This window comes from Notolepis coatsorum (genome assembly GCF_963971535.1).
Source record: "Notolepis coatsorum genome assembly, contig: SCAFFOLD_360, whole genome shotgun sequence".
Taxonomy (NCBI): Eukaryota; Metazoa; Chordata; class Actinopteri; order Aulopiformes; family Paralepididae; genus Notolepis; species Notolepis coatsorum.
The window spans coordinates 22,501-43,957 of NW_028173652.1; the positions used below are offsets into that span (position 1 = coordinate 22,501).

General features: G+C 44.7%; 1 protein-coding gene across 1 annotated transcript in view; it reads right to left on the bottom strand.

Annotated features, from left to right (window-relative positions):
- The window catches only part of LOC311247735 (neuronal acetylcholine receptor subunit beta-2-like), a gene marked incomplete at both ends in the record, with an annotated part of 141,967 nt that overhangs the window by 20,064 nt on the left and 100,446 nt on the right, over positions 1–21,457 (bottom strand). Inside the window, 1 exon segment of the mRNA XM_084338739.1 lies at positions 13,276–13,320. Within this exon segment, the coding sequence (XP_084194865.1) occupies positions 13,276–13,320 (45 nt within the window).

The following is a 21,457-nucleotide window of genomic DNA, read 5'->3' on the forward strand; positions in this document are numbered from 1 at the left end:
TGATCGACCTCTCGCACACAATTAATGACATAATGCAGACAGCCATACCGGTGACAATGTTTAACTTTTAGTGCAAAATGATAAGAGTCTGAGGCGGAGTCTCAAAAGAGAATGTTGAATATTTATTTTGGACAGACATGACAGAGAGGACAGACACAGCAGAGAGAGGACAGACATGGCAGAGAGAAAGGAAAGACACAGCAAACAGAAGACAGACAGAGTTCAGTGTCGTCTCTCTGGTCAGAAACAACGTCACCACATCCGTAATGCTCTCTTTGATGCATACCAACTGCTGATGCATACATTGGACCATGTCTACACCAACATATACTGTAGGAGCAACAATACATTGGACCATGTCTACACCAACATATATACTGAGGTGTAAAGTACTTGAGTAATTGTACTTCATTACAATACTTAAGTACTGTTTTGGGGGATTTGTACTTTACTCAAGTATTATTAGGTTTGTATACTTTGTACTTTTACTCCATTACATTTGAGAGAAAAAAAAAATACTTTTTACTCCTTACATTTAAAATGCAGACCTACAAAGTACAAAGTACAAATCTCACAGGTCCAACCATTTTAATTAGTATATTTTAATTGTGTATCTGGCCGAACTAACATTAATGTTATTAATCCTGCGACCACAGGTAAACAGCCAATCAAATCCCCATCAATGGAAAATGAACCCGCCCATACCCATGCTGATTGGTCCTTGTGCAACACTAGAAAGCGGGGATCTTTGATTAAACACCTGCTATCAGAAGAATAGCCAGTCAGATCCGCATTATGCTGTGGTTAATATGGTGATATTATTCAGGGTACTCCAGTATTCTGTCTTTAATATTGTGATATTATTCAGGATAATCCAGTATGCTGTGGTTAATATTGTGATATTATTCAGGCTGTGATGTGAATGCCGTCCATGTTAGTTTACCTTCAATGGAGAAGTGCATTAAATAATTTGTATGCAAAAAAAAATGTCCTCTGTTCTTTCATTTCAGCATTGTCTATCGCAGAACACATTCCATTGTGGGCAGAGTGTATGCTTGGTTTCATTCCAGCCTTGCCTAAACACCAGCTGATGATTTCACTAATTGGCTCACCTCTTCAACTAACTCACCTGGTGCAATGTATAGTTAAAATGTAAACTTGGCCCACGATGGAATGAGTTAGACCCCTGGTATATCCCTTAAATTTTTTTTTTTTTTTTACTTTTTAGTACTTAAGTACATTTAAAAGTAGGACTTTTTTACTTTTACTCAAGTGTGTTTTTAGCCAGATACTTTTACTTTTACTTGAGTCAGATTTTGAGACGGTACCCATACTTTCAATTAAGTATAATTTCTGGGTACTTTTTACACCCCTGCATATATACTTCCTGTGTATCACTTGTGCCGCCGACTCAGATTCCCCTAGGTTAAAAAATAAATACGCAATTTAAATCAGAAAATGTTCCATGTTGACTATTTCTGACTTCTGACACGTTTTTTTCCATTAACTGAAAATAGACAAAAATGTCATCCGTTTTCGTCGACTAAATCTAGACTAAAACAAAAAAGCCAAAATTGAGACAAAAACTGACTAAGACTAAAATGCTCAGACATTTAGTTGACTAAAACTGACTAAACGAAAAATAAATGAAGATGACTAAATATGATGAAAACGAAAAAGGAGCACTTGACACATGACTAAGACTAAAACTAAATTGAAAATAGCTGCCAAAATTAACACTGGTTCTAACGTTTCAACTTCATATTCTTAATCTAGCTGTGGGAGTTTGGATCTTTGAGGTTGTGCAATGTTTGATGTTTCTCCAACTGTGTGTGTGTGTGTGTGTGTGCGCGTGCGTGCGTGTGTGCGTGTGTGTGTGTGTGTGTGTGTGTGTGTGTGTGTGTGTGTGTGTGTGTGTGTGTGTGTGTGTGTGTGTGTGTGTGTGTGTGTGTGTGTGTCTTAGAGACAGACAGTCTAGTCAGCTCCCAATGCTGCTGTCAGGATACAAAGGATACACAGCCTTTATCAGCTGATCCAGAGTCAGTCACTAGAGCAATAACCTCCATGTGGAGCAGAGGATACAGCTGTTATCAGCTGATCCAGACTCAGTCACTACTAGAGCAATAACCTCCATGTGGAGCAGAGGATACAGCTGTTATCAGCTGATCCAGACTCAGTCACTACTAGAGCAATAACCTCCATGTGGAGCAGAGGATACAGCTGTTATCAGCTGATCCAGACTCAGTCACTACTAGAGCAATAACCTCCATGTGGAGCAGAGGATACAGCTGTTATCAGCTGATCCAGACTCAGTCACTACTAGAGCAATAACCTCCATGTGGAGCAGAGGATACAGCCTTTATCAACTGATCCAGACTCAGTCACTACTAGAGCAATAACCTCCATGTGGAGCAGAGGATACAGCCTTTATCAACTGATCCAGGCTGACACAGAGTCAGTCACTAGAGGCTACAGCCAGAGATGCATCCCACTTCTCTGAACACTGTTCATCCCACATGGTGGTTCAGTTTGATATTATACAAGGAGTAGGTTCTGTCAAGCCATCTGAATGGTCAACTAGGGCAGCCAGCCATCTGGGCAAAGATATATTGGTTGCTGAGCAAACTATACGTGGTAACCAGTGAGCTAGTTATTCTATTGATTATGAATTGAAAATGGGGGACCCTGATGTAAACAAGACGAAAGTCTTTCTCTGGTCTGCATCCCCTTAACAAGTGTGTGTATTGAGCCGTACTGTATTGTACCCATTCTGCAATCTGTTAATAAAATGTTCAATCAATCAATCAATCTAGCTAATCTAATCTAACAGCCATCTTGCATTCTCCTGGATTTCACTCATGTTATCTGTTCAGGCAGCATGTGTTGGTAACCTTGTACAAAAGTAAAAATAGCGGTGAGTGTGTTATTAACTGTGATTATACCTAGGAGTATGTTATTAACTGTGATTATACCCAGGAGTATGTTATTAACTGTGATTATACCTGGGAGTGTGTTATTAACTGTGATTATACCTGGGAGTGTGTTATTAACTGTGATTATACCTGGGCGTGTGTTATTAACTGTGATTATACCCAGGAGTATGTTATTAACTGTGATTATACCTAGGAGTGTGTTATTAACTGTGATTATACCTAGGAGTGTGTTTGTAACTGTGATTATACCTGGGAGTGTGTTATTAACTGTGATTATACCTAGGAGTGTGTTATTAACTGTGATTATACCTGGGAGTGTGTTATTAACTGTGATTATACCTGGGAGTGTGTTATTAACTGTGATTATACCTGGGAGTGTGTTATTAACTGTGATTATACCTGGGAGTGTGTTATTAACTGTGATTATACCCAGGAGTATGTTATTAACTGTGATTATACCTAGGAGTGTGTTAGTAACTGGGATTATACCTGGGAGTGTGTTATTAACTGTGATTATACCTAGGCGTATGTTATTAACTGTGATTATACCTGGGAGTGTGTTATTAACTGTGATTATACCCAGGAGTATTGTTCTGAAGGTCCAGATTAACACTGAAAGTCTGCGTTTATTATTTTGTATAACTTGTATATTGTTTATATATATAAGATATATATCTTTACGCCATCCGTTTGCATAATAGTATTCTTCGCTCGCCTCATTGGGTCCCGCCCTTGACATTGGAGGCGCCAGTGACGAGCCCCCCAGACATGGTTCTAGACATGTTCAGACAAGTTCAGACTTGCCCATAGCAGGCGCATTGATTCCGGACAGGTAAATCGGCTGAGCCCTATAGAAATCAGTCTGAGTATATATATGGTGGATGGTGCAAGCAGCCGCGAGTCGGCAGTATCAGAAGAGGAGAAGCAGCAGAGCGAGAGCGTGATACGTCCGGTACAGTTGTACACAGACCTACAAGCGGTGTATCGTTACAGATAGCTAGTAGCTACTTAGATACAACTATAATATTGTAGAGCCATTATTGGCGCAGTATAGTGACTTGTGTAAGCGAAGTAACGTGGAGAAACGTATAGTTAAACCCAGCAGCGTTTGGATCTAACTACTCATTGAAGACCATCTGCGGGTTAGCTTCCAGTACAAACGAAGCTAGCTAGCTACCATCTATGCCAGGGGTGGCCAACCCGCGGCTCGCGAGCCGCATGCGGCTCTTTGCCCGTCAATGTGCGGCTCTTCCATCCGTAAATTTTTTTTTAAAATTTTTTAAAATTTTTTTTTTTTTATTTTTATTTTTTTTTTACTTTTATTTTTATTTTTATTTTTTTTTACTTTTTATTTTTATGTCACTCATTCCATAAGGACGTAGAATAAACATTTACAATTTTTTTTTAAATGGTCCATTTGCATGTTCTTGGTATCTGAATCTAGGGACATATATGGATCAGTGTCAGAAATAGTGTGTCTGTTACTAGGCTTGAGTAAATTGTAATGAACCAAAGGAGAATATCAATTCTATTTAAAAAGAAAAATATCTTTGACTGTAAATAACACCATGCTAAAATTGACCAGACCTGAAAAATCTAAGCAAATGAATAAAGGGAAGATGATTAAACAGAAGGTTTTGTAGATACAGTACTGAATTCTGCCATCTTTTTTATAATGTAAATTTCTCCACCATTTTTCATCATATTGCAACACCGTTTTTTGCAAGACGTTCACAGAAAGGTAGAGAAACTAACTGCGCTCTGTTTTATGGCAATAACGTTCAGGTTTGTGGGAGATAATCCCAAAAAATAAGAGAAATTAAAAAGTAAATCCAGAAGTCAGATGATTGACAGGGGCTGGTGTGAGCTGGGTAGGGTAGTTTTTCGAAATTTGAAAGCCCTGAGTCTCTTCCTTCAAAAGACTACACTCACTTTTGGCTGTGCCACTTCCTCCTGTCAATATGCGCCGGTTTCCGACTCAATGCCCTGAGATTTCTATAATCTTATATTTCACTAATAACAGTTCAAATAATTGGTAAACAAACATAATGCTGAAAATATACACTTTTACTGTATATCTCGGGCTTAAGAGGTTAACCCTGTGAGGACCAAATTAAAAAGAAATTAGCAACTTCAGAGGGTGGGACATATAAACACATTTACTATCAAATAGCATTGTGAGGCTGAACAACAGGACCAATTGACTATACATGTGCTTAAAGGGGAACTATCTTATAAATGGCTTTTTTCAGTGTTTACCATTGTTTCTTAGCTATGTGGACTTATATTAATAGGATATATGTCTCTAATTCTCATATTGGCGAATTCTTCCAATTCTCCTCTCACAATATTCACCCTCACTGAACTGAGTCATCTGAAAATGTGCATATCTGTGATGTCAGAGATTTCTCAGCTGCATAATAATGTGGCAGTTGATGTGGCAGTTGGCACCAGGCCACACAGTGGTTGGAGCCCAGCCTCAAAACGGCTTAAGATCTTGAGGTAGAAAAATGCGGTTTTTAGTACTTGATTAGAAATACAAAACAATGAATTTTTTTTGAAAAAAACCTAGGTGTTCCATAGACTCACAGGAATTGTGTAAAAGTGCCCAAATAGTGAAAGAAATAGTAAAATAGTTCCCCTTTAACATTTTTTAAATAAACATTATTTTTTTAAATGGCTAAAAGTGATTTTGTAATTTTGCAACCGTGGGTCTCACAGGGTACTTTTAACCCTGTGAGGCCCAAATAAAAAAGACATTAGCAACTTCAGAGGCCAGAGGGTGAGACCTATAAACACATGAAGGGTGCCGTGACTGAAAAAAAAGGTTGAGAAACGCTGGTATATGGTGTGGCTCTTTGTGGTACCACAGTCATTTTTTTGTGGCTCTTAGTCTCTGACTGGTTGGCCACCCCTGATCTATGCCAACGAGCTTTTGGATTAATAGCTATTAACCCTGCCATCGGGCGCTAGGATTACAAGGACCGGTTCTGTACGAGACCCCTTTTCTTCCAGCGACGACAGGATTATCCGACCAGTCTACAATTCCTCCGGAGCTTGGAGCTCCAGAGGGAAACCATTGTCTCCAGCTACCCTTGCTTTTCCCCGTATCACCTCGTTTCTTCTCACTCCCTGCAGAGCTCCGGTCGAGTATCCTTAACCTAGGAACTATTCATTACCGCTGACTTTGATACTCTGACATTCTATTATTAAAGGAGAACCGTGATAATTCAGATGTATGTTGCTATGACGATTAAAATGCTTATAAACCAGGTATCCTTGTCCCCGTGCCGTCAATTGAGTGTCCGCCATTTTGTCTAACTATACTATCTGGCTATTAATATTCTTTAGTAGTGGTTTAATCTAAACAATCTTTAATACGGTCCGGGTTGTGTAGCCCCTTAGCTACAAGTATGTTATTAACTGTGATTATACCTGGGAGTGTGTTATTAACTGTGATTATACCTGGGAGTGTGTTATTAACTGTGATTATACCTGGGAGTGTGTTATTAACTGTGATTATACCTGGGAGTATGTTATTAACTGGGATTATACCTGGGAGTATGTTATTAACTGTGTGAACTGTACGCACAGCGTCAAAAATCATCGGCTGTGAGCTCCCCTCTGTGGCCTCCATTTACACCCCAGGCGAAGCGCAAGAGATGACCCTGGGCCTCGTCTGGCGTTTCAAGACGGACTCGCTTCACTACAGACACACACCTCTGAGGAGGATCAGGAGACGTCCACGACTAGACTGACCACTCGGCGGAGTGTGTACCAAACACTCGCCAGCCAGTACGACCCAATGGGATGTATCCTCCCCTACACCACTCGGGCGAAGATGCTGGTGAGAGAACTGTGGGACAAGGAGCAGGGCTGGGACGACCCCATACCCGAGCACCTGGCTACCACATGGAGAGAATGGGAGGATGAACTTGTCTTACTCCGCAAGGTGACCATCCGGCGGAGTTACTTCCCTCCTACAGTGCGGCTGGAGACGTGTCAGATAGACCTGCACGTCTTCAGCGACGCCTCTGAAGTGGCGTACGGATCAGTGGCCTACCTGAGAGCCCGAGAAGAGGGAGGAGAAGTCCACGTAGCCTTCGTCCTGGCCCGCTCGAGGATAGCTCCCCGCAAGCAGCAGTCGATCCCGCGACTAGAGCTCTGCGCAGCTCTGGTAGGCGCGCAACTCGCAAAAATGGTACAAAGTGAACTCACCATACCGGTGCGTGAGATCATCCTATGGTCAGACTCCATGACCGTGCTCACCTGGATCCAGTCCGCCTCCTGTCGGTACAAGGTTTTCGTCGGAGTCCGAGTAACCGAAATCCAAGACCTGGTAGGAGCGGCATGTTGGAGATATGTTGACACCAAGCAGAACCCGGCGGATGTCATCACACGGGGGATGTCCCTAGATGACCTCACACGTCCTAACCCATACAGTGATGGTCCAGAGTTCCTCAAGCTCCCGGAGGAGAAGTGGCCTATCCCCACACCACGGGAGGCGAACCAAGATGAGTCAGAGATAAAGAAGTCTATGTTCTGCGGGCTGAGTCAAGCCCCGGCTCCAACGGACTCGGACCTAGACGACTGTCTAACCCTTGAGAGTGCTCAGAAAAGGACATTCCTATGGCACCACCCGGAACTCCCCCCCACCACAGACCTCGACGCATCGAACTACGAGGAAGCAGAACTTCTTCTACTAAAGAGAGCACAAAGAGACTCCTTCCCAGAAGAAATAGATTGTCTGAGAGGGGAAAAGCCAGTCCCCTCAGACAGTCGACTCCTCACCTTAGCCCCAGAGCTCGACGCCCAGCACTTCATCAGGGTGGGTGGTCGATTGAGATGGGCCCCGGACTTGGCCGAAGATGCTAAGCATCCCATCGTCCTCAACAGCCGACACAAGATAACCGATCTGATCATCCAGAAGTACGACAAGGTGGTGCACCACGCGGGGGCCGAGCGAGTCTTTGCGGAGATCCGATGGCGCTTCTGGATACTCCAAGGGAGAGAAGCTGTACGTCGATTCCAACGGACTTGCCCGACCTATCGCCAGTGGAGGGCACAGCCTAGTATTCCGAAGATGGCCGACCTGCCTCCCTGCCGCCTCCGACTCGGCGAGCGGGCCTTCCACTCCACGGGCGTGGACTGCTTCGGCCCATTCAACGTCAAGAAAGGAAGAGGGACAGAGAAGAGGTGGGGCATCGTGTACAAGTGCATGACCACCCGAGCTGTTCACATTGAGCTCCTCCAGACCATGAGTACAGACTCGTTCCTCATGTCATTCCGGAGGTTCCAAGCAAGGAGAGGGACCCCATCAGTGCTATTGTCCGACCAAGGGACACATTTCCGAGGAGGAGACACGGAACTGAGAGAGAGCTTCCTGACTATGGGTGAAGAACTCAAGATCCGCCTCGCTCCTGCTCAGGTCACCTTCCAGTTCAACCCCCCGAACGCCCCCCATTTCGGGGGAACGTGGGAGAGAGAGGTCCGATCCATAAAGACTGCTATGTACACCGTACTTGGGACCCAGACTGTGGGCGATGAAGTCCTGGCTACGGTCCTCACAGAGATTGAGGGCGTTCTGAACTCTAAGCCCCTCGGCTACGTTTCAAGCGACGTAGCTGACATCGACCCCATCACCCCAAACTACCTCTTGATGGGGCGGCTGGACCCTGCCCTTCCTCAGACGGTGTACAGACAGAACGAGATGAACGGCCGGAGGATGTGGAGACACAGCCAAGTACTGGCCGACCAGTTTTGGGCCCGCTTCCTCCTACACTATCTACCATCCCTTCAAGCCCGTCAGAAGTGGGTTAAAGACAGGGACAACCTGACAGTGGATACCGTTGTGATGATAATAGACCAGTCACTACCCCGAGCTACGTGGCCGGCCGGCCGTGTGAGCAGAGTGATTACCGGTTCCGATGGGAAGGTCAGAGCGGCAGAAGTCATCGTCCAAGGGCGGACCTACACCAGACCAGTAGCCAAGTTGATAGAGCTGCCTGAGATCCCTGACCCCCCTGACGACGACGATAACCCACTGACTTTATAGATTATTTCCAACTCCCCATAGCACATTATGGAGAAGTTGACTTGACCCTTAATATTAATCTGTGCCCCCATTTATTTACTAATTAGGTTCGGACTAATTAGGGGGCGGCTGTTCTGAAGGTCCAGATTAACACTGAAAGTCTGCGTTTATTATTTTGTATAACTTGTATATTGTTTATATATATAAGATATATATCTTTACGCCATCCGTTTGCATAATAGTATTCTTCGCTCGCCTCATTGGGTCCCGCCCTTGACATTGGAGGCACCAGTGACGAGCCCCCCAGACATGGTTCTAGACATGTTCAGACAAGTTCAGACTTGCCCATAGCAGGCGCATTGATTCCGGACAGGTAAATCGGCTGAGCCCTATAGAAATCAGTCTGAGTATATATATGGTGGATGGTGCAAGCAGCCGCGAGTCGGCAGTATCAGAACAGGAGAAGCAGCAGAGCGAGAGCGTGATACGTCCGGTACAGTTGTACACAGACCTACAAGCGGTGTATCATTACAGATAGCTAGTAGCTACTTCAAGTTTCAAGTTTCTTTAATAGTTGTCATACAGAAGTACAGAATACTTTTATACAAAATGCTTCTTACTGTTGCGCTCCAGAGACTGTGCAAGACAAGATAAGTATGAAATAAAATAACATAGTATAGCATGTAAATTAGAAGTAAAAAAAAAATTTGGTCACAGTGTTCAGTATAGACATATGTACAATGTTCGATGCAGAATAGACGTAACTGAGTTACCATATAATATACAATACTGTACAGTGTACTAATATACAATACTATATAGTGCAAGGCAGAAATGGGATGAGGTGCAATTTAGGTACAATTTACAGTAGTACTTAGATACGACTATAATATTGTAGAGCCATTATTGGCGCAGTATAGTGACTTGTGTAAGCGAAGTAACGTGGAGAAACGTATAGTTAAACCCAGCGGCGTTTGGATCTAACTACTCATTGAAGACCGTCTGCGGGTTAGCTTCCAGTACAAACGAAGCTAGCTAGCTACCATCTATGCCAACAGGCTTTTGGATTAATAGCTATTAACCCTGCCATCGGGCGCTAGGATTACAAGGACCGGTTCCGTACGAGACCCCTTTTCTTCCAGCGACGACAGGATTATCCGACCAGTCTACAATTCCTCCGGAGCTTGGAGCTCCAGAGGGAAACCATCGTCTCCAGCTACCCTTGCTTTTCCCCGTATCGCCTCGTTTCTTCTCACTCCCTGCAGAGCTCCGGTCGAGTATCCGTAACCTAGAAACTATTCATTACCGCTGACTTTGATACTCTGACATTCTATTATTAAAGGAGAACCGTGATCATTCAGATGTATGTTGCTATGACGATTAAAATGCTTATAAACCAGGTATCCTTGTCCCCGTGCCGTCAATTGAGTGTCCGCCATTTTGTCTAACTATACTGTCTGGCTATTAATATTCTTTAGTAGTGGTTTAATCTAAACAATCTTTAATACAGTCCGGGTTGTGTAGCCCCTTAGCTACAAGTATGTTATTAACTGTGATTATACCTGGGAGTGTGTTATTAACTGTGATTATACCTGGGAGTGTGTTATTAACTGTGATTATACCTGGGAGTATGTTATTAACTGTGATTATACCTGGGAGTATGTTATTAACTGTGATTATACCTGGGAGTATGTTATTAACTGGGATTATACCTGGGAGTATGTTATTATCCACCTCTAAGGACAACAGGAGGCTCTGCTCTAAAGGAAGTCAGTGATTTCAAGTACCTGGGCTCGTGGGTCAACTCGTCCGAGCAAGACCTTAAAGTGAGGAAGGCACTTGCGTGGAGGGCTCTGAACGGCATGACCAGTGTGTGGAAATCCAACCTCCCCCGTCAAATCAAGCTCAACTTCTTTCATGCAACAGTTGAGTCTGTCCTTTTGTATGGCAGTGAATGCTGGACCTTGAAGCCCACCCTGCAGAAGTCCTTGGATGGGTGCTACACCAGAATGATGCATGTGGTGCTCAACATCAACAGGGATGAGCATGTCACTAATGCAAACTTGTATGGGGGGGTGCTAAAGGTGAGCGATAAAGTGGCAGTCAGGAGAATGAGGCTGGCAGGTCACTGCCAGAGACACCATGAGATGCCAACCAGCAAACTTGTACTGTGGGAACCAACACACGGGCATCGATCACGAGGACGTCCCACGTTAACCTATGTGGACGTACTCAGGAGAGATGTGGGAACAGAAAGCACCGGCGAGCTAGCCAGATGCATGGAGGATCGGGATGACTGGAAGCACCGATGGAGGGCCCGTCCGAGGACGACCTAGATAGTATGTTATTAACTGTGTGAACTGTACGCACAGCGTCAAAAATCATCGGCTGTGAGCTCCCCTCTGTGGCCTCCATTTATGCCACACAAATCAGGCGGAAAGGGGAGAAGGTGATCAGGGACCCTTCTCACCCTGCTTACGACCTCTTTAACCCCCTTCCCTCTGGCAGAAGACTCCAAAGTCTCAGGTGCAGGACATCCCGTTTTAAAAACAGTACATATCCCGAGGCTGTTCGTTACCTGAACTCAAGTACAAATGTTCAGGCACTTTGCACAACAAGGGCTAGCACCAGCCGACATGCCCTTTAAGGCAATATGCACTTTAAACTGGAACACTGAGCAATTTATTTTAGGTACTGTTGCATTTTTTCTTTTTAATTGTTTGTGTAAAACTTTTATTGTGGGGATTGTATTGCATGTATTCTTGTGTTTTTTTATTGTATGTTTTTATAATGTCTGTACTGTATGTGGCACCAAGACAAATCCCAATCAACCATGGTTGAAATGGCAATAACGTTTTCTATTCTATTCTATTCTATTCTATTCTATTCTATTCTATTCTATTCTATATAGGAGTGTGTTAGTAACTGTGATTATACCTAGGAGTGTGTTATTAACTGTGATTATACCTAGGAGTGTGTTAGTAACTGTGATTATACCTAGGAGTGTGTTATTAACTGTGATTATACCTAGGAGTGTGTTATTAACTGTGATTATACCTAGGAGTGTGTTATTAACTGTGATTATACCTAGGAGTGTGTTATTAACTGTGATTATACCTAGGGGTGTGTTATTAACTGTGATTATACCTAGGAGTGTGTTAGTAACTGTGATTATACCTAGGAGTGTGTTATAAACTGTGATTATACCTAGGAGTGTGTTATTAACTGTGATTATACCTAGGAGTGTGTTAGTAACTGTGATTATACCTAGGAGTGTGTTATTAACTGTGATTATACCTAGGAGTGTGTTATTAACTGTGATTATACCTAGGAGTGTGTTATTAACTGTGATTATACCTAGGAGTGTGTTAGTAACTGTGATTATACCTAGGAGTGTGTTATAAACTGTGATTATACCTAGGAGTGTGTTATTAACTGTGATTATACCTAGGAGTGTGTTAGTAACTGTGATTATACCCAGGAGTGTGTTATTAACTGTGATTATACCTAGGAGTGTGTTATTAACTGTGATTATACCTAGGAGTGTGTTATTAACTGTGATTATACCTAGGAGTGTGTTATTAACTGTGATTATACCTAGGAGTGTGTTAGTAACTGTGATTATACCCAGGAGTGTGTTATTAACTGTGATTATACCTAGGAGTGTGTTATAAACTGTGATTATACCTGGGAGTGTGTTATAAACTGTGATTATACCTGGGAGTGTGTTATAAACTGTGAGTATACCTAGGAGTGTGTTATTGACTGTGATTATACCTAGGAGTGTGTTACGGTACCAGGCCACGTGCCCATAATCACAGTAAAGAACCCCCTCCCGGGTATTATTGCTACAGTATAATATGACATTCCTTGATGTGATGTACATGAGCATGTTTTACATTATCAACCTTCACAGCACAGTCTAACTCCTGGGGGGGGAAATGGAGTTTAATTGCAGTCAACAGAGCGTAATTTATTATCCCTGCATGCCCAAGTCTTATGTATTTATTACCATATCAGTAAGTGTACACCATTCTGAGCAGTGATTCATGTTCACTGGACTGACTAAAAGCAAAGAAGCAGTCAAGCGAAGCCATCCAATATCTAATATACAACTCACTGTCTAGCTGATATATGATCCATCTTGGCTTTGTATATTACATCCCTTCATTCTCTCTTTAGAGCCCCTAACCCCCCCCCCCCCCCCCCGATCTACCCCTCCCCCCTCTCTCTCTCCCCCTCTCCCTTACAGAATGAGATGAGGTATTGCAGTAAGGGGCGGCGCTGAGGGATGAAGGGGAGTCTCACCTGAGTCAGCCAGACATTGGTGGTCATCACCTGCTCTCTCTCGTGCTGCAGTCAGAGGAAGAGATGAGCACGGTTACTAGGAGTAACACACACACAAACACGTGATCACGATACCACACTCCAGGAGACTGACTCGACAGAGGTGGAAACAGCATTGTTAGAGTAGAGTAGAGCAGAGCAGAGCAGAGTAGAGTAGAGTAGAGCAGAGCAGAGCAGAGTAGAGTAGAGCAGAGTAGAGTAGATCAGAGCAGAGTAGAGTAGAGTAGAGCAGAGTAGAGTAGAGTAGAGTAGAGCAGATCAGAGCAGAGTAGAGCAGAGTAGAGTAGATCAGAGCAGAGTAGAGTAGTGTAGAGCAGAGTAGAGTAGAGTAGAGTAGATCAGAGCAGAGTAGAGCAGAGTAGAGTAGAATATAGCAGAGTAGAGCAGAGTAGAGTAGAGTAGAGCAGAGTAGAGCAGAGTAGAGTAGAGCAGAGCAGAGCAGAGTAGAGTAGAGCAGAGCAGAGTAGAGCAGAGCAGAGTAGAGTAGAGTAGAATAGAGCAGAGCAGAGTAGAGTAGAGTAGAGTAGATCAGAGCAGAGTAGAGCAGAGTAGAGTAGAATAGAGCAGAGCAGAGTAGAGTAGAGTAGAGTAGAGTAGATCAGAGCAGAGTAGAGTAGAGCAGAGTAGAGTAGAGTAGAGTAGAGTAGAGCAGAGTAGAGCAGAGTAGAGTAGAATAGAGCTGAGCAGAGCAGAGTAGAGCAGAGTAGAGCAGAGCAGAGTAGAGCAGAGTAGAGCAGAGTAGAGTAGAGTAGAGCAGAGTAGAGCAGTGTAGAGCAGAGTAGAGCAGAGTAGAGCAGAGTAGAGCAGAGCAGAGTAGAGTAGAGCAGAGTAGAGTAGAGCAGAGTAGAGTAGAGCAGAGTAGAGCAGAGTAGAGCAGAGTAGAGCAGAGCAGAGTAGAGCAGAGCAGAGTAGAGTAGAGCAGAGCAGAGTAGAGTAGAGCAGAGTAGAGTAGAGCAGAGTAGAGCAGAGTAGAGCAGAGTAGAGTAGAGTAGAGCAGAGCAGAGTAGAGCAGAGTAGAGTAGAGTAGAGTGGAGCAGAGTGGAGCAGAGAAGAGTAGAGCAGAGTAGAGTGGAGCAGAGTAGAGTAGAGTAGAGCAGAGCAGAGCAGAGCAGAGTAGAGCAGAGCAGAGTAGAGTAGAGCAGAGTAGAGCAGAGTAGAGTAGAGTAGAGTAGAGCAGAGTAGAGCAGAGTAGAGCAGAGTAGAGTAGAGTAGAGCAGATCAGAGCAGAGTACAGTAGAGCAGAGCAGAGTACAGTAGAGCAGAGCAGATCAGAGCAGAGTAGAGTAGAGCAGAGTAGAGTACAGTAGAGTAGAGCAGAGCAGATCAGAGTAGAGTAGAGTAGAGTAGAGTAGAGCAGAGCAGAGAGTAGAGCAGAGTAGAGTAGAGCAGAGTAGAGTAGAGCAGAGCAGAGTACAGTAGAGTAGAGCAGAGCAGATCAGAGCAGAGTAGAATAGAGCAGAGTAGAGTAGAGCAGAGTAGAGCAGAGCAGAGCAGAGTAGAGTAGAGTAGAGCAGAGTAGAGCAGAGTAGAGCAGAGTAGAGTAGAGCAGAGTAGAGTAGAGCAGAGTAGAGTAGAGCAGAGTAGAGCAGAGTAGAGTGGAGTAGAGCAGAGCAGAGTAGAGTAGAGTAGAGTAGAGTAGAGCAGAGCAGAGTAGAGTAGAGCAGAGTAGAGTAGAGCAGAGCAGAGTAGAGTAGAGTAGAGTAGAGTAGAGCAGAGCAGAGTAGAGTAGAGTAGAGTAGAGTAGAGCAGAGTAGAGTAGAGCAGAGTAGAGCAGAGTAGAGTAGAGTGGAGTAGAGCAGAGCAGAGTAGAGTAGAGTAGAGTAGAGCAGAGCAGAGCAGAGTAGAGTAGAGCAGAGTAGAGTAGAGCAGAGCAGAGCAGAGCAGAGCAGAGTAGAGCAGAGCAGAGTAGAGTAGAGTAGAGTAGAGCAGAGCAGAGTAGAGTAGAGTAGAGTAGAGCAGAGTAGAGTAGAGTAGAGTAGAGCAGAGTAGAGCAGAGCAGAGCAGAGTAGAGTAGAGCAGAGCAGAGCAGAGTAGAGTAGAGCACAGTAGAGCAGAGTAGAGTAGAGTAGAGTAGAGCAGAGTAGAGCAGAGCAGAGCAGAGTAGAGTAGAGCAGAGCAGAGCAGAGTAGAGTAGAGCACAGTAGAGCAGAGTAGAGTAGAGTAGAGCAGAGTAGAGCAGAGTAGAGTAGAGTAGAGTAGAGCAGAGCAAAGTAGAGTAGAGTAGAGCAGAGTAGAGTAGAGCAGAGCAGAGTAGAGCAGAGTAGAGCAGAGTAGAGTAGAGTAGAGCAGAGTAGAGTAGAGCAGAGTAGAGTAGAGCAGAGTAGAGCAGAGTAGAGTAGAGTAGAGCAGAGTAGAGTAGAGTAGAGCAGAGCAGAGCAGTGTAGAGCAGAGTAGAGTAGACTAGAATATAGCAGAGCAGAGTAGAGTAGAGCAGAGCAGAGTAGAATAGAGTAGAGTAGAGCAGAGTAAAGTAGAGTAGAGCAGATCAGAGCAGAGCAGAGTAGAGTAGAGTAGAGCAGAGCAGAGTAGAGTAGAGTAGAGTAGAGTAGAGCAGAGTAGAGCAGAGCAGAGTAGAGTAGAGTAGAGCAGAGTAGAGTACAGTAGAGCAGAGCAGAGTAGAGTAGAGCAGAGCAGAGTAGAGTAGAGTAGAGTAGAGCAGAGTAGAGTAGAGCAGAGCAGAGTAGAATAGAGTAGAGCAGAGCAGAGTAGAATAGAGTAGAGTAGAGCAGAGTAGAGTAGAGCAGAGTAGAGCAGAGTAGAGCAGAGCAGAGTAGAGTAGAGTAGAGCAGAGTAGAGCAGAGCAGAGCAGAGTAGAGTAGAGTAGAGTAGAGTAGAGCAGAGTAGAGCAGAGTAGAGCAGAGCAGAGTAGAGTAGAGTAGAGCAGAGTAGAGTAGAGCAGAGCAGAGTAGAGTAGAGTAGAGTAGAGCAGAGCAGAGTAGAGTAGAGCAGAGCAGAGTAGAATAGAGTAGAGTAGAGCAGAGTAGAGTAGAGCAGATCAGAGTAGAGTAGAGTAGAGCAGAGTAGAGTAGAGTAGAGTAGAGCAGAGTAGAGTAGAGTAGAGCAGAGCAGAGTAGAATAGAGTAGAGTAGAGCAGAGTAGAGTAGAGCAGATCAGAGCAGAGTAGAGTAGAGTAGAGCAGAGCAGAGCAGTGTAGAGCAGAGTAGAGTAGAGTAGAGCAGAGTAGAGCATAGTAGAGCAGAGTAGAGCAGAGCAGAGCAGAGTAGAGTAGAGCAGAGCAGAGCAGAGTAGAGTAGAGCAGAGTAGAGCAGAGCAGAGCAGAGTAGAGTAGAGCAGAGTAGAGCAGAGTAGAGTAGAGTAGAGCAGAGTAGAGTAGAGCAGAGCAGAGTAGAGTAGAGTAGAGCAGAGCAGAACAGAGCAGAGTAGAGTAGAGCAGAGTAGAGCAGAGCAGAGTAGAGCAGAGCAGAGTAGAGTAGAGCAGAGCAGAGCAGAGTAGAGTAGAGTAGAGCAGAGTAGAGCAGAGCAGAGCAGAGCAGAGTAGAGCAGAGCAGAGTAGAGCAGAGCAGAGCAGAGTAGAGTAGAGTAGAGCAGAGCAGAGTAGAGTAGAGTAGAGTAGAGTAGAGCAGAGTAGAGCAGAGTAGAGTAGAGCAGAGTAGAGTAGAGCAGAGCAGAGTAGAGCAGAGTAGAGTAGAGTAGAGCAGAGCAGAGTAGAGTAGAGTAGAGCAGAGTAGAGTAGAGTAGAGTAGAGCTGGGTAGAGTAGAGTAGAGTAGAGCAGAGTAGAGTAGAACAGAACATAATAGAGTAGAGTAGAGCAGAGTAGAGTAGAGTAGAGTAGAGCAGAGCAGAGTAGAATAGAGTAGAGCAGAGTAGAGTAGAGTAGAGTAGAGCTGGGTAGAGTAGAGTAGAGTAGAGTAGAGCAGAGTAGAGCAGAGCAGAGTAGAGTAGAGTAGAGCAGAGTAGAGTAGAGTAGAGCAGATCAGAGCAGAGTAGAGCAGAGTAGAGTAGAGCAGATCAGAGCAGAGTAGAGCAGAGCAGAGTAGAGCAGAGTAGAGTAGAGTAGAGTAGAGTAGAGCAGATCAGAGCAGAGTAGAGTAGAGTAGAGTAGAGCAGAGTAGAGTAGAGTAGAGTAGAGCAGAGCAGAGTAGAGTAGAGCAGAGCAGAGCAGAGTAGAGTAGAGCAGAGCAGAGTAGAGCAGAGTAGAGTAGAGCAGAGCAGAGCAGAGTAGAGTAGAGTAGAGTAGAGCAGAGCAGAGCAGAGCAGAGTAGAGTAGAGTAGAGCAGAGTAGAGCAGAGCAGAGTAGAGTAGAGCAGAGCAGAGTAGAGTAGAGCAGAGTAGAGTAGAGCAGAATAGAGTAGAGTAGAGTAGAGCAGAGCAGAGTATAGTATAGTAGAGTAGAGCAGAGCAGAGTAGAGTAGAGTAGAGCAGAGCAGAGTAGAGTAGAGTAGAGCAGAGTAGAGTAGCGTAGAGTAGAGCAGAGCAGAGCAGAGTAGAATAGAGTAGAGTAGAGCAGAGTAGAGTAGAGCAGATCAGAGAAGAGCAGAGTAGAGCAGAGTAGAGTAGAGTAGAGTAGAGTAGAGCAGAGCAGAGTAGAATAGAGTAGAGCAGAGTAGAGTAGAGCAGATCAGAGCAGAGTAGAGTAGAGTAGAGTAGAGTAGAGCAGAGCAGAGTAGAATAGAGTAGAGCAGAGTAGAGTAGAGCAGATCAGAGCAGCGTAGAGTAGAGTAGAGTAGAGCAGAGTAGAGTAGAGCAGAGCAGAGCAGAGTAGAATAGAGTAGAGTAGAGTAGAGTAGAGTAGAGCAGAGTAGAGTAGAGTAGAGTAGAGTAGAGCAGAGTAGAATAGAGTAGAGCGGAGTAGAGTAGAACAGATCAGAGCAGAGCAGAGTAGAGCAGAGTAGAGCAGAGTAGAGTAGAGCAGAGCAGAGCAGTGTAGAGCAGAGTAGAGTAGAGTAGAGCAGAGCAGTGTAGAGCAGAGTAGAGTAGAGCAGTGTAGAGCAGAGTAGAGCAGAGCAGAGTAGAGTAGAGCAGAGCAGAGTAGAGCAGAGTAGAGTAGAGTAGAGCAGTGTAGAGCAGAGTAGAGCAGAATAGAGTAGAGCAGAGTAGAGTAGAGCAGAGTAGAGTAGAGTAGAGCAGAGCAGAGTAGAGTAGATCAGAGCAGAGTAGAGTAGAGCAGATCAGAGCAGAGTAGAGTGGAGTAGAGTAGAGCAGAGTAGAGTAGAATATAGCAGAGCAGAGTAGAGCAGAGTAGAGCAGAGCAGAGTAGAGCAGTATAGAATAGAGTAGAGTAGAGCAGAGTAGAGCAGAGTAGAGTAGAGCAGAGTAGAGTGGAGTAGAGTAGAGCAGAGTAGAGTAGAATATAGCAGAGCAGAGTAGAGCAGAGTAGAGCAGATCAGAGTAGAGCAGTGTAGAATAGAGTAGAGTAGAGCAGAGTAGAGCAGAGTAGAGTAGAGCAGAGTAGAGTAGAGTAGAATATAGCAGAGCAGAGCAGAGTAGAGCAGAGCAGAGTAGAGTAGAATATAGCAGAGTAGAGTAGAATAGAGTAGAGTAGAGCAGAGTAGAGCAGAGTAGAGTAGAGCAGTGTAGAATAGAGTAGAGTAGAGCAGAGTAGAGCAGAGTAGAGTAGAGCAGAGCAGAGTAGAGTAGAGTAGAGCAGAGTAGAGTAGAGCAGATCAGAGCAGAGTAGAGTGGAGTAGAGTAGAGCAGAGTAGAGTAGAATATAGCAGAGCAGAGCAGAGTAGAGTAGAGTAGAGTAGAGTAGAGCAGAGTAGAGTAGAGCAGAGTAGAGTAGAGCAGAGTAGAGTAGAATATAGCAGAGCAGAGTAGAGCAGAGTAGAGCAGAGCAGCGTAGAGTAGAATATAGCAGAGCAGAGTAGAATAGAGTAGAGCAGAGTAGAGCAGAGTAGAGTAGAGCAGTGTAGAATAGAGTAGAGTAGAGCAGAGTAGAGCAGAGTAGAGTAGAGCAGAGTAGAGTAGAGCAGAGTAGAATAGAGTACAGTAGAGCAGAGTAGAGCAGAGTAGAGCAGAGTAGAGTAGAGTAGAGTAGAGCAGAGTAGAATAGAGTAGAGTAGAGCAGAGTAGAGTAGAGCAGATCAGAGCAGAGTAGAGTAGAGCAGAGCAGAGTAGAGCAGAGTAGAATATAGCAGAGCAGTGTAGAGTAGAGTAGAGTAGAGCAGAGTAGAGTAGAGCAGAGCAGAGTAGAATATAGCAGAGTAGAGCAGAGTAGAGTAGAGTAGAGTAGAGTAGAGCAGAGCAGAGTAGAGCAGAGTAGAATATAGCAGAGCAGAGTAGAGCAGAGTAGAGTAGAGTAGAGTAGAGTAGAGTAGAGTAGAGTAGAGCAGAGTAGAGCAGAGCAGAGCAGAGCAGAGTAGAGTAGAGCAGAGCAGAGTAGAGTAGAGTAGAGCAGAGCAGAGTAGAGTAGAGCAGAGTAGAGTAGAGTAGATCAGAGCAGAGTAGAGTAGAGTAGAGTAGAGTAGAGCAGAGCAGAGCAGAGCAGAGTAGAGCAGAGCAGAGCAGAGCAGAGTAGAGTAGAGTAGAGCAGAGTAGAGTAGAGCAGAGTAGAGTAGAGCAGAGCAGAGTAGAGTAGAGCAGAGTAGAGTAGAGAAGAGTAGAGTAGAGCAGAGTAGAGCAGAGTAGAGCAGAGTAGAGTAGAGTAGAGTAGAGCAGATCAGAGCAGAGTAGAGCAGAGTAGAGTAGAGTAGAGTAGAGCAGAGCAGAGTAGAACAGAGCAGAGTAGAGTAGAGCAGAGCAGAGTAGAGCAGAGCAGAGTAGAGTAGAGTATAGCAGAGTAGAATATAGCAGAGCAGAGTAGAGTAGAGTAGAGCAGAGTAGAGTAGAGCAGAGCAGAGTAGAGCAGAGCAGAGTAGAGTAGAGCAGAGTAGAGCAGAGCAGAGTAGAGTAGAGTAGAGCAGAGTAGAGTAGAGCAGAGTAGAGTAGAGTAGAGCAGAGTAGAGCAGAGTAGATCAGAGCAGAGTAGAGCAGAGTAGAGTAGAGTAGAGCAGAGTAGAGCAGAGTAGAGCAGAGCAGAGTAGAGTAGAGCAGAGTAGAGTAGAGCAGAGTAGAGCAGAGTAGAGTAGAGTAGAGCAGAGTAGAGTAGAGTAGAGTAGAGCAGAGTAGAGCAGAGTAGAGCAGAGCAGAGTAGAGTAGAGCAGAGCAGAGTAGAGTAGAGCAGAGTAGAGTAGAGCAGAGCAGAGCAGAGCAGAGTAGAGCAGAGTAGAGTAGAGTAGAGCAGAGTAGAGCAGAGTATAGTAGAGCAGAGTAGAGCAGAGTAGAGCAGAGTAGAGTAGAGCAGAGCAGAGTAGAGCAGAGTAGAGTAGAGTAGAGCAGAGAAGAGCAGAGTAGAGCAGAGCAGAGTAGAGTAGAGCAGAGTAGAGCAGAGTAGAGCAGAGTAGAGTAGAGTAGAGCAGAGCAGAGTAGAGTAGAGTAGAGCAGAGTAGAGCAGAGCAGAGTAGAGTAGAGCAGAGTAGAGTAGAGCAGAGAAGAGTAGAGTAGAGCAGAGTAGAGTAGAGCAGAGTAGAGTAGAGCAGAGCAGTGTAGAGCAGAGTAGAGCAGAGTAGAGTAGAGCAGAGCAGAGTAGAGTAGAGTAGAGCAGAGTAGAATAGAGTAGAGCAGAATAGAGTAGAGTAGAGCAGAGTAGAGTAGAGTAGAGTAGAGCAGAGTAGAGCAGAGCAGAGTAGAGTAGAATAGAGTAGAGCAGAATAGAGTAGAGTAGAGTAGAGCAGAGTAGAGTAGAGCAGAGTAGAGCAGAGTAGAGCAGAGCAGAGCAGAGCAGAGTAGAGTAGAGTAGAGCAGAGTAGAATAGAATAGAGTAGAGCAGAATAGAGTAGAGTAGAGTAGAGTAGAGCAGAGTAGAGTAGAGCAGAGTAGAGTAGAATAGAGTAGAGCAGAGTAGAGTAGAGCAGAGTAGAGCAGAGTAGAGCAGAGCAGAGTAGAGCAGAGTAGAGTAGAATAGAGTAGAGCAGAATAGAGTAGAGTAGAGCAGAGTAGAGTAGAGTAGAGCAGAGTAGAGTAGAGCAGAGTAGAGTAGAATAGAGTAGAGCAGAATAGAGTAGAGTAGAGCAGAGCAGAGTAGAGTAGAGTAGAATAGAGTAGAGCAGAATAGAGTAGAGCAGAGTAGAGTAGAGCAGAGCAGAGTAGAGCAGAGCAGAATAGAGTAGAGCAGAGTAGAGTAGAATAGAGTAGAGCAGAATA